General features: G+C 41.0%; 1 protein-coding gene and 1 long non-coding RNA gene across 4 annotated transcripts; both read right to left on the reverse strand.

Moving 5' to 3' along the window:
• Positions 1–433: 433 nt before the first annotated feature.
• On the reverse strand, positions 434–5,821 carry LOC146512888 (retinol dehydrogenase 13-like). 3 transcript variants are annotated; one of them, XM_085169595.1, is made up of 7 exons: positions 5,626–5,821; positions 3,985–4,103; positions 3,715–3,870; positions 3,537–3,641; positions 3,247–3,459; positions 3,017–3,118; positions 434–1,058 (listed from the first exon to the last, which is right to left on the reverse strand). In XM_085169595.1, exons 1-7 carry the CDS (start codon positions 5,688–5,690, stop codon positions 736–738), a joined length of 1,083 nt encoding a protein of 360 aa, XP_085025721.1. In that variant the 5' UTR covers positions 5,691–5,821; the 3' UTR covers positions 434–735. The 3 variants fall into 3 exon arrangements, with proteins under 3 accessions (XP_085025721.1, XP_085025723.1, XP_085025722.1); XM_085169597.1 differs by lacking the exon at positions 5,626–5,821 and adding an exon at positions 4,205–4,942 and having other exon boundaries at positions 3,985–4,106; XM_085169596.1 differs by lacking the exon at positions 5,626–5,821 and having other exon boundaries at positions 3,947–4,049.
• A 2,143-nt stretch (positions 5,822–7,964) lies between these two features.
• On the reverse strand, positions 7,965–8,561 carry LOC146512889 (uncharacterized). Its single transcript, XR_014875603.1, has 3 exons — positions 8,469–8,561; positions 8,234–8,377; positions 7,965–8,018 (listed from the first exon to the last, which is right to left on the reverse strand). It is a non-coding gene; the product is annotated as an uncharacterized LOC146512889 (long non-coding RNA).
• Positions 8,562–13,147: the final 4,586 nt, after the last annotated feature.

Genomic DNA, 13,147 nt, shown 5'->3' on the forward strand with positions numbered 1-13,147 from the left:
ATAATTAACACAGCTGTACAGCTGAAGAAATTATTGCCAAATCTGCATGTATTAAAAAAAACACAAACTCTTAAATAGGGTTTCATGTGGTTTTCAGCACATGTATTTTAATATTAAGCAGGCAGATGGCGCTTTATTTCAACTTTTCAAGACGGAATTCACAAAAAAAAAAGTTTCAAAGCTCCAGTCCTCCAGTAAGACTGCATAACAATGCTTTCTTCTCCAATTACAGACATGATTCAACCAAAGGAGATTTGATTTTGTACTCTCTTTGTGAAAGAAAGCATACCATACACAGCCTCTGCTGGTGTGTATTTTAATGTGCAATGTTTCAACTCCACAGAAAGCAGGAAGTTGGTGTGATTTTGACATAAAAAAAAAAAAAACAAAACAAAACAACATTAATGTTTTATGGAAGGTTTTTAGGAGTATGTTGAAAACCCTCTTTCACTTTTTTGCTCATAATGACATGGTAGCACTTTATTTTAGCACTTCTTGCATTTTATCACTAGAACAAGCAGAGAAAAGTCAGATATACAAACTGGATGTAACTTTGAATCCGTAAGTGTGTTTCAAAGTTACAGATTCTCTTTAAAAGAGACATCCTGAAGCAGGAACATAAATGAACTGCCATTACAGAGACACTCAGACTCAAAGTCTGAGACAGAGAATTGTTCCTGTGTCTGGCACAGCTCAAGTGATAAAGGTCCATTATTTCCTGCTGGCTCAGAGGACCTACAGGCCTACAGTGCTGACAGCTGCTCCTACATTCTGCCCGAGTGTCTGCACTGGGTTTGTTTGTGCAGCTTTGTTCTGGCCTTCCGCTGATGGGTTTGACACGCTGGGCTGTCCTTCGTGCTCCAGACCCACCAGCCTGCTGCTGACTTCCCACAGCCTACAAGCTGCCTCATTGTCCAGGGCCTGGGGCGCTGGTTCCTTTTCGGTCATAACATCATAGTACCGCCCCGTCACCCTCTCCAGCTCCTCAGACACGGCCAGGTAGACGCTGGGCTGGGCCCCGTGCTCTGGGCTTTTCACCAACAATGAGAAAAAGGGACCTGGGAGGAAAGGTTCATTTTAATTCAACACCAAAAACTTTGCTTTCTACAGTAGAAAATGTTTACGTAGCCAAGGGGATTCAAACCAGATGTAAAAAAGCAGGAGGTGGATCTGACTGAGTAACATTAGCTTTAAACACACGCCGCTTTATCCTCCTACAAGATCATTCTCTATCAGATGCAACTTGCAACCGGGAACTTGCAGGCCCTCTTTCTTAGGTTTTAAGGTGTTTTTATTTTTATTTATTTATTTTTGAAGTATTAGTATTGTAGCCTAACCCTTATCCACAGATAAGGGCTTTAATTATTAAGTCTAAACCCTGGAATTTGCATTCCCTTAGCTGTAAAGTACATTCACAGCTTTAAAAAATATCCAGCAGTTAAAAATATAGAAGGAAGTTGTCGTTAACCAAAATCTTTTCATTTGGTATTCTTCAGGTTGGCTAATAAGAGTGAAAATGAAGAGGTAGTAGGGAAGGCTTTGGGGAGCAGACAATGAGTAGCTGCAAGAAACTCCTTCACCTCAGTCTTTTACTCAAATAATTAGCACATGTTCTGATAAGACATGAGGTATGCTAATTTACCACTTTAATGTGAGCACTGAAATCCTCATCTCCTATGTTGGAGTTGCCAGGGTAACACTATACACTTAGAAAGAATATAGGGAGGGGGCTGCGTCAGTGTTTTATATACAGTGTAAGTAAACAACATTGCCACAGTGCTGCTGTTTGATTTAAGAGGCTTGAATAGAACTGGGATGTCATTTCTTTGTTGATTAATATTTCAGATTATTTTACAGTACTGTGAAAAAGTCTTGAGCAAGCCTTCACTTCTTTATATTTTGCTGGAAAATGTGAAATATGTGCAGCGACTTATTGAAACACCTGCAAACATAATTTTCTTGGATGTTGGCTGCTTTTGTTCTGTTCTCTGTCAAGATGATCCCACACTAGCTCAATAACGTTGAGGTCCGGGCTCTGCTGAGGCCAATCCATGACTGATTGTGTTCCCCTGTGTGTTTTTCTATCCAGCTATGCTTTTACTGCATTGGCGGTGTGTTTAGGATCATTGTCGTGCTGAAAAACAAAGCCATAACCACTCAGATGTTTTCCAGATGGTATTGCGTGGTGGATTGAAATCTGATGGCACTTTTCTGTGTTCAAAGAAGTCTTTTAGAAATCCTGGGGAAGTATTCCTCAAGACCACCATAATAAAAGAGCAAGTATGGCTCATTGAAAGCAAAATATAAAGAAATGGGAAGTGGCTCAAGACTTTTGCACAGCACTGTAAGTCGAGAACCAGAGAAATAAATGTGCAACATCTGCATTTTAGTTTTAAACAGTATAAAAGATGAACATAGCTACTGTGACATCCAAAAGTCCCATTTTGGGTAACAGCTTATGATGAATGTGTCGTTAGTCAATAAGCGAGTGGAAAATACCACAGATAATCCTACTTTTTGAAACATGGCATGACCAAGATTTACAAAATAGATTTAAGTTTGTATTCAGTATAACTAAAGACATGGATTTAGCAGGAAAGCATTTACATAGGTGAAGACAGAAAGCAGATTTCCCTCAGATGTCTTTTTGCAACCACATCTATCGCCATCTGGTGGTGTTCAGACAGATTGCATCAGCTTTCTGCATCAGCTTTATTTTTCCAACCCAGAAGCTACAACCATGTCTTACACTGTCTGTAATTGTGCTATTAAAAACTACATGACTTTGAGCGGTAACGTGAGTTACAGTTAAAATTCATTTGTCACAGTGTTGAGCTATTCAACTAAAATTAAATAGAACTTATTTTAGATGTGTGTTACATTATTTTAAATTTTCCCCCAATTAATAAGAAAAAAAGAAAAGTTACTCTCCCGATGTGTTAGCGTCTACACAGACTGGGCTAAGTGTGGTGAGCTTTTATTGATTCGGGATCCAGTGAGAAAACGGGATACTCACTGAGCAGAGAGCTCGAGAACTGTGATTGGTGAAGGCCAGTGTGCCTCCCGAGCTCCGTGGCAACAACTCCCGGGTGCACCGCATTCACTGTGACTCCTGTGCCTGTTGCACACAGCATTGTTTAAAAATACATACCGCACATATACGTGTCCACTGGCCAATTACAAACAAGAACACAGGCCGTACTCTCTCCCACACATGCCCACATATACAGCAGCCAGTAGACTTGCCTTGTAATCGCTTGGCGAGCTCTCTGGTGAACAGAACATTGGCAAGCTTGCTCTGACAGTACGCCTGCTTGGTATCAAACTTCTTTTTCTCCCAGTTCAAGTCCTCAAAGTCAAGCTTTCCAACAATGTGGGCGAGAGAGGCCAGGTTGATCACTCTGCTGGGGGCGGACTCTTTCAACTTATCTAGCAGAAGATTCGTCAGTAAGAAATGGCCTGGTGGGAGACAAACTCAGAATCAGCTCGTGACGGATAGTCAGTCTAGCTTGTGATTTTTAGAGGTTAGTGTGTACCTAAGTGATTCACTCCAAACTGCATGTCAAAGCCGTCCTCTGTCTTCCACTGTGGACACCTCATGACCCCGGCATTGTTTATCAGTATGTCCACATGCGGCTCCTCTACAGTAGAAACAGTGTTACAGAAGCAGGCTTTACTCCCGTACCATAAACTGAACTGTTCTGGGTTCATCACCTTGTTTGATCCTCTCTGCAAACTCTCGGATTGACTTCATGGAGGCCAGGTCAAGGCGACGTGCATAAACATGAGGATTCAGGGTTTTCCCCCGAATTTCCTTTGCAGCTGCTTCGCACTTCTCCATATCACGACATCCCATAATAATCCGACCACCTGATGATGTTGAGAAATATATATATATATTTTTAAAAAAAGGCAAGGTGTGTCAGTGAGAGATAAGTAGTTGCACCTTTTTGCACCAAATCAGAGGGGAATCCGGTTCTCTACCTCTTCTAGCCAGTTCTCGGGCAGTCTCTTTCCCAATGCCTGTGTTAGCTCCTGTTATAACCACAGTCTTTTCATTAATGGTGGCCTTACTAGGACACCGGCCTCCAGTCATACGGTCTCTATGAAAATAATTAAACAAAGGTTTATTGGTATCTTATTCAAACACTGGAGACTGCCACTCACCCTCCTGAAGGATGTCTCAGTTCTTTAAATGTATCTCGAGAAGGAGCAAAAAGAAGCCGTGAGCATGACACACAGATCACTGAGTGTCAAAACTTTCTGCCAACTCATCTGGCAGCATCAGCAAAACAGTGAGCAGATGATTCAGGTGCACCTCACGTTATGCTGGGACTGCTTTAGAATGACAGCTCTGAAGCAACATCTAAGTTTGTTAAAGTCCCTGACTCCTTTCTCGCCTGCTCTGCTTGCATCTCAGGTGGGAGGTTAAGTCAAGTCAATTTTATCGATACGCCACGTTTAAAAACAACGGGACTTGACCTAAAGTGGGTTTTTCTTCAGTTCAGGCGAATAAATCAACATCGTAAGCCTAAAACACAAGGAGAGGAGGCGAGGGCATGCAGAAAGTAAGAAATGAGAGGAGCGGCAAGATTTATTTCACTCGAGCAAACAACCAGAGGTCGTCACACCTGTGAACATTACATAACCACCCTCAGATCTCAGTTCACAGCTTAATTGGCCTGCAGCAGTTAATCTACACAGCTGCTTTTATAACTCAGCATTACTGTTGTTTTTCTATCCAGCCATCGATTTTCTTAACCACTGGGCAAGTCAGTGTCGTGGGAGGGCTGGAGGCTATCCCAGCTGTTATAGTGCAAGAGGTAAGGAACACTCTGGACATAGCTATGAGGCTATATTTGATCAAACACAAAGAAAAAGATAGACCAACATAGATGCTGACATTCAAACCTTCAGCCAGTTTAGAATCATAGATTAACATAAACCCATGCAGGTCTTTGGACTGAGGAAAGAACCCAGGGCAGGGTTTTTTCCTGCCTCTGGCTTCTCTGGCTTCCTCCCACAGTCCAAACACATCCATGGGTTAAGTTAATGAAATGAAATCAGAGAGGCTTTACAGTGTGTCAGTCTGAGAAGGGAGCCTGCATTAACACAGTGTCTGAAATGTTCATTCTGATTCATACCTGATCCGGTATCGGCTTGATATTTTATTGCCTGCTCTAAGTTCAGTATATAGCCCGAAAAATTGTGTTGGATAAATAAATTTCTTATAATAAGCTTCCTTTATAGGTTAAAAGTATTGCACAGCATACCCAAAATGCTCTTGCTTTTGTTCTAATTAAGTAAGGCAGAAAATCAAAAATCACCCTGCCTTCACGCTCTTTAATGTGCGAACAGAATTTCATTAACACCTTTTGAATCTGTAAAATCTGCTATATTCAGCTATACCATTTAGCCAAGAAGGCTGTACCTTGTGGGGTTGTGTAAGAGTGAAGTGTTTCCCTTTCAGTTACTCCAAAAACTACTAAATAACGTGACAATACGCAGTACGACGACTCTCTGTCACTGAACTAAATGCACTTGAGCAGCAAATGACACATTTCCAGTGTAAATTAAGCACCCACAAACATCACAGTGTCATCATGATGATGATTAGTTACTCACTTCAGTAAAACAGCGCATCCAAACACTGTTCCAAAGACAGACACGGGTACAATATATCTGCTCATAACTTCGGAATAAAAAAAAACAATCAAAAACGAACTAACGTATCCACCCCTGATTTAAAAACACTACTGAGTAGGAAGACAAGGTTACACGCGCGTAAATTTTGTGTCATCGCCCTGTGACGGGCCCGTTGCAATGTGGGAAATGTAGTCCCATTTTAAACCCTATTTTCTGAGACAAGGAAACGGCTTGAAACTTTGACAATCTGGTTTGTGTCACTTTGATTATGACATTAAATTTTTCTTAATGTCTGTGACCGCATCAATAGTCAACATTGACCGGTTTTATTTCGCTTAAAAATAAAATAGTACTTTCTGATGACAAAATAAAAGACTGGAGAAATGGCATAAAGTGGGAATATAAGGAATAAGAGTCAGCAGACAGCAAGAATCCACCAGCCTAAGTTTCAATTCAGTAGGGTACTCTTCTCCAGTATTTATTTAAAGGTCAAGTTTCCACACGCTTTGGTTTTCCACAGTTCAAAATAATCCCCTTTTAACCTACACGAAGCCAAAAAGTAGTTTGTCTTGTGTCTTCAGCTACTCACTTTGGCTTCTCTTATTTTAAGGCCACACTCCCTTTAATCCAGCTTTCTTCTGATTGGCTGCTCCTCACAAACAGCTGTACTTCTTTGACATCACACAGGACCAAAAGTAGAAAAGAAAGATCTGAAATTACATGTTTGCAGGAGTCTAAAACCTGTGCTTTTGCCTAAGAAGACATATGCTGATGTCATTATTTAAAACGTCCATGTTTTATATATGAGCATCTAACATTTTAATAGGGTATGATATTAAATAAGAAAATCTTCTTCTTTAAAATACTTTATTAACACTCAAAGCAAATGTTGCAACAGTTCCCAGATATTTAGTTGATGGAAAGGGTTGTTAAGGTTGCTAACTACGTAGCTAAACAGAACAGTTTGTCCCATCTCTGAGGGAACTTTCTGCTTTTGTACTTTTCCTTCTTCTTGGCTCATCCAATTACCCAATATGGGTCACGGGGGCTGGAGCCTATTCTAGCTGTTGGGTGAGAGGGCACATCCTGGACAGGTTAACAGCCTGTCACAAGGTTCACAGAGAGAGGCAAAAAAAACCCAACATTTGCGGCCACACCTATGGTCAATTTAGAATCACCAGTTAACCTAATCAACTGTCTTTGGACTGTGGGTGGAAGGCTTTTCTGGTTCTTGAGGCCTTGTGTAAATTGCTCTTAGGACACTGCAGTTCGAAGTGAAGCTAGGATACAAAGTAATGCAGTAAACACTACATGAAGATGAATTTGAGAACATGGAAAAAAAACAAGGCCATCATCTTTCAAGAGGCGGAAAACTTTAGGTGACACACAAAAAAGTGAAAACTGGGACGTGAGTTTTGTGCCTGAAAAAAAAGGAGTGAGGAGGGGAGGAGTAGCAGCCCTAGTTGTTCACAGCTTGGAGGTGTGTGTGTATGTTTGTGTCCTCAGTGTATTTGACCCTTCATGCTCTCTGCTGTCTGCGCACAGTTCTTGACCTTCACAATGATTTATGACAGCTCGGTTCCCACGATAAGCCCGAGGAAAGTCTTCGCCTCGCTGCCTGTTGGCCTAATGGTGCAGCGCACTGTGAGACACCTGAATGCCTCCGAGAGCTGCTGAAGAAGCAGCTATTCAATATCCAGCACTTCCCCAACAAGGATTAAAACAACATGGGTCAGATTTTCTCACTTTCAGGAAACTAAAGATCACATTCCCCTGTGCTGCCCCTTTTTATACGAGTCATTCTTCTTTTTCCTAAAACCTTAGCTGCCATAACAGCTTATTTTTCACTGTCAATATGTAATCTGAGTCTAACTTGCCTCTCTTTGTTATTTCAATGCTGGGTGAAAAGGGAAAATAAGGAAAAATATAAGGAGCACAGTTTGCTGGTCTGATATAAATTAACAGTCCAATCACTTCCACACATAAAAAAAGCGGGTGTATAAAACCAAACACCTAGACGTGCAGACTGCTTCTACAAACATTTGTGAAAGAATGAATTGCTTTAAGAAAACAACTAAAGAGACAGAAACTATTATGAAAACTGGTTTATTTTATTTCTCCTAGTTTGAAATGAAGCAATAAAAAACGTGTAAAACATCACAAACTGTAATATTATACAAATGCTTACGTCCCGTCCTGCTGATGCAATGGAGACATCTTCCAGTGACAGTCTTCATCCATGTGAGTGTGAGGAGGCTCCTAAACCCACCGACACAGAAGTGCATGTTCACAACTCCCTCTGTGCAGGCGGGGTCAGGACCCTCCTCACCCTGGGTGCACCCTCTGTGCAGCTCTGTCCACTCTCAGCTGCCCTGCAAAGCAATAACACAAGAAAGACGTAATTTTAACACAAAACATTTCCATAGTAGGTAGCTGCAGCATGTTGTTAAAATGCTATTTTAAACTCAACATATACACACAATAACTATAAATAAACTTAGACCTACAGTACTGTAGGATTAATACCAGCTTTTGGAAGGATTTAGTCTTCAAGACAGTTTGTAGCCAATGTGAGGTGATAACTTACATAGCTGGAACACAGCACCACTCTCCAGTTTGTCATTTGGTCATCCATCCTTCTCATCGGGTTGGGGTAAGGCTGTCTTCTGGGTGGAGCATCTCTCTGTGTTAGCACCATCTGGAATGCTGGGAGAGGACAAGTGTAAAGCACCTGAAGACAAAAAGACAAAGAGAAAAAGATGAATTCACAGATCACCGATTTGTTCAATTTACTTTTCTTCTGTTATGTGTTTTTACCTTACCTCTGATCCCTTAGCCACAGGCTATACCTTATGTAAAAACAAGAGACTAAAGTCAGTTCACAACATCATTTTAAAACCTTTTCTACTTATTTGTGTTGACATTAAGTACAGACTTACCTTTGTCCTGCATGGTGAGCTAGAGCTTGAGAAAAAATATGAAAGTCATTTAAACAGTCATCTGTGATATTAACAAAAATAGAAGTAACAACACCTAAAACACTACCTTACAGTCACACAGGCAGTGTCACATATTAAGAAAAAAACAATACATTTCACATGTGTTAGTTAATATTCTTTAAAAGTCAGATATTCTTAGTTAGCTGTGTTACATCACAAGACACAAAGGCTTAACTTAAACATTACAAAGTTAATAAAATAAAAAAGTAAATAAAAAGTAAGTTAATAAAAAAGTAAAGGATATTTACTATACGGGGCGATCGTGGCTCAAGAGTTGGGAGTTCGCCTTGTAATCGGAAGGGTACCGGTTCGAGCCCCAGCTTGGACAGTCCTGGTCGTTGTGTCCTTGGGCAAGATACTTCACCCGTTGCCTACTGGTGGTGGTCAGAGGGCCCGGTGGCGCCAGTGTCCGACAGCCTCACCTCTGTCAGTGCGCCCCAGGGTGGCTGTGGCTACAATGTAGCTTGCCATCACCAGTGTGTGAATGGGTGGATGACAGGTTGTGTAAAGCGCTTTGGGGTCCTTAGGGACTAGAAAAGCGCTATACAAATACAGGCCATTTACCATTTTACAAGAAGCTGTCCTCAAAACAAGAAAGTGTCTTACAAACACTGCAAGACGCAAAGGCCAACTTAAACGTTTAAAGTTTAAAAACAAGTTCTAACATCACCTAGTCAGAGTCACTGTCATCTAGTGAAAGGTTAAAAGGCTTTTCCCAGAAGCGTCTGACACCAAAAGAAGATGTTGAAGGGCCACAGAACGTGTCATCACTTACCATGCACCTCTTTGCACTTACCTTTTCAGTGCAGATGTCTTCTCTGCTTCTCTTTGCTGAGGAGGTGAGAACTGAGGTTGAAGGAGAAGCTTCGTGAGAAGAGGGGGAGGATGAGAGAAGGACATACTCACCATACTCACCTTTACTGACACGCTGGGTATCAGTGTCCTGTTCTTCATCAGAAGAGGGGGAGGATGAGAGAAGGATATACTCACCATACTCACCTTCACTGACACGCTGGGTATCAGTGTCCTGTTCTTCATCAGAAGAGGGGGAGGATGAGAGAAGGATATACTCACCATACTCACCTTCACTGACACTCTGGGTATCAGTGTCCTGTTCTTCATCAGAAGAGGGGGAGGATGAGAGAAGGACATACTCACCATACTCACCTTCACTGACACTCTGGGTATCAGTGTCCTGTTCTTCATCAGAAGAGGGGGAGGATGAGAGAAGGACATACTCACCATACTCACCTTCACTGACACTCTGGGTATCAGTGTCCTGTTCTTCATCAGAAGAGGGGGAGGATGAGAGAAGGATATACTCACCATACTCACCTTCACTGACACTCTGGGTATCAGTGTTCTGTTCTTCGTCAGAAGAGGGGAGGATGAGAGAAGGATATACTCACCATACTCACCTTCACTGACACGCTGGGTATCAGTGCCCTGTTCTTCATCAGAAGAGGGGGAGGATGAGAGAAGGATATACTCACCATACTCACCTTCACTGACACGCTGGGTATCAGTGCCCTGTTCTTCATCAGAAGAGGGGGAGGATGAGAGAAGGATATACTCACCATACTCACCTTCACTGACACTCTGGGTATCAGTGCCCTGTTCTTCATCAGAAGAGGGGGAGGATGAGAGAAGGATATACTCACCATACTCACCTTCACTGATACGCTGGGTATCAGTGTCCTGTTCTTCATCAGAAGAGATGGTGCTCGGGAGACTGTCATCCAGGATCCTGATGACTTCAGGAAGGCCTTCTTCTGCGGGGCGTTCAACCACGTAGTCAAGACGACATGTGAGGAAACAAGTTTAAAATAACATTAGGAATGTAATAAACACCAAGTGCTAAAGGAACAGAGCTACATCTGTTAGTTTCAGCAGATGATGAGAGAAAAGCATTTTAGGCTACATTTATGTCAGACTGAATGACACAAGTTTGACTTTATTTGACCTTGAAGGAGAGGTCAGAGGTCAGATGTAATGTGATATTTTAAATCTTTACACAGTACTTTTATATATTGACCACAGACTCCACACTTTTAAGAATCATAGCTTCTAAATTATAAAGATTTTTGTTCATTTTTGACCAATAATAAAGTTAACCTTGAAGTAGATGTAAGCTAAATTTACATAACCCCACTCTACACCCCTACAAAGTTTGATCAGGATTAATTAAATTTTTTTCAGCTATGATGTTTACAAAACAAATAACAGGCAAGCAAAAGTTACTAAAAACATAACCTCCTTGGCAGAAGTAAAAATTGCAAACACACAAAGCTGTGCAGGTATGTCTCAAAACCATGGTCAAGCAAAAAACAAACAAATAAAAACTCTTAACACAAAATCTGCATTATTAGGAATGTGCACAAGCACTGTATCTGCCATAAGGACAGATACATGAAATCTTTTTACCACATGCTATCCCTGTGTAATACAATATATCTTTCTGCTATATAATAAGATATATTATAAAGTATTACCATAACATAAGATAGGTCTTAATACCATTATTACTACTATACTATGATGACTGGTTTCATATTCTTTTTTATATTCTTTTATTTTTATTATTTTTTTATCATCACGTTTTGTAGCAGGGAAAAAGTTATAGTTTATTTCAATAAAGCCTTTGATCCAGAGAAGAACAGGATGTTAGGAGGGGACCGGGATCTGGTGTGTTTACACCTGTGTGTTCTGACGTCATGACACCCTGAAGATGCTGTTACCAAAGAGACTGATTTTGGGGCATTTTACAAATTTTTGTCCATTAAGATATTTTTAACCATTTCATTTTTAAAAAGTTTGAAGCCTTCAAATCAAAGTAACACCTTTTTTTTTCAAATTCATACACCAGTCGTTAATAATTTCTACACCTCTCCCGGAAAACTTAAAGCATACAAACAATTTACGGGGGAAAATCTTGGAATACACATATTTTGATAACATTAAAACGTGACATTCACACTGGAACTTATTACATTATTACAGTCATTTAGTAACTCTTAAAATAACTGAAGAAATGTTAAAAGTACCTGCAGCGAAGTCCAGGGGACTGTCGAGGAGTCGGGGTCCACGACGAGCCATTTTCAGGCTTTGCTGCTGAGATGAAAAACAAGTACAAACGATCCAAAGATGAAGTACTTGTTGTCGCTTGCAAGTAAAATCCGCTTTCAGAAAAATATTTTCTAAAACTTAGCTTTCCACAGGCTGAGGTTGGAGCAAGTCAAAACAAGTCCAATAGCAAGTGTAAAGGGACGAATGGAACATTGTGCAGCATTTATATACCCTCTGCAGGCCATGGTTATGGTTGCCAACATGCGCGTGCACATGCACGTGATACAACTAAATGGAGCTCACCGCAATGTAATTTACAGTTAATTCATGATCATTTATACTTACTGACTTTGTCAGCCTTTATGTAGCATGTATACTAACCACGTAGGTATAGGTATATATACCAGGAAATAAATACAGATATTAGAAAGCAGCAAATCACTCAAGCAAACATCTGGTGACTAACATTAGCATAAAGCTCATGCTAATATTACATCTTCACATTTTTCTTTTCAAAGCTAACAATAACTTAGCGTTCTCGCTACTCACCATACTTTTAAACAGTTATATGTTAGCAATGACAACATTTAACAAATGTTTTTAAAATGCTAGCCATGCTAATTAGCATTAGCAATTGCTTGAGGTCTTGTTTCGAGCTCTAGTGGTCATAAGCGAGCCAGCCTTTGGCACGAAAATCAATCTTGTAAAGCTCACTATTAAGGAGTTTAGTGAATGCCTAATACCAAATATCCTATAGTCAACTGTTAGTGATATAAAGCAAAGTGGAAGTGATTGGGAACGACAGTAACTCAGCCACGGTGTGCTGAGGGACATAATACCCAGAGGTCAACAACTTTCTGCAGTCTTTGGCTACAGACCTCCAAACTTCATGTGGCCTTCAGATTAGCTCAAGAACAGCACGTAGAGAGCTTCATGGAATATGTTTCCATGGCCAAGCAGCTGCATGAAAACCTTACATCACCAATGTAAAGTGTTGGTTGTAGTGTTGCAAAGTACATGACCACTGGACTCTGGAGCAGTGACGACGTGTTCTATGGAGTGATGAATAACACTTTCCTGTCTGCCAATCCGATGGATGAGTCTGGGTTTGGCAGTTGACTGCATTGTGGCATGTGTAAAGTTTGGTGTCGGGTTGTTTTTTAGAGGTTGGGCTCGGCCCCTTCATTCCAGCGAAAGGAACTCTCAATGCCTCGGCATATCAAGAACTTTTGGACAATTTCAAGCTCCCAACTTTGCGGGAACAGTTTGCCGATGGCCCCTTCATGTTCCAACATGACTACGCACCAGTGCCCAAAGCAAGGTCCACAAAGACATGGATGAGCTAATTTGGTTTGGAAGAACTTGACTTGAGAGTCCTGACCTAAACCTGAGAGAACACCTTTGAGGTGAATCGGAGTGGAGACTGTGAGGCAGGC

The sequence above is a fragment of the Neolamprologus multifasciatus genome, chromosome 8 (genome assembly GCF_963576455.1).
Source record: "Neolamprologus multifasciatus chromosome 8, fNeoMul1.2, whole genome shotgun sequence".
In the NCBI taxonomy this organism is placed as follows: domain Eukaryota; kingdom Metazoa; phylum Chordata; class Actinopteri; order Cichliformes; family Cichlidae; genus Neolamprologus; species Neolamprologus multifasciatus.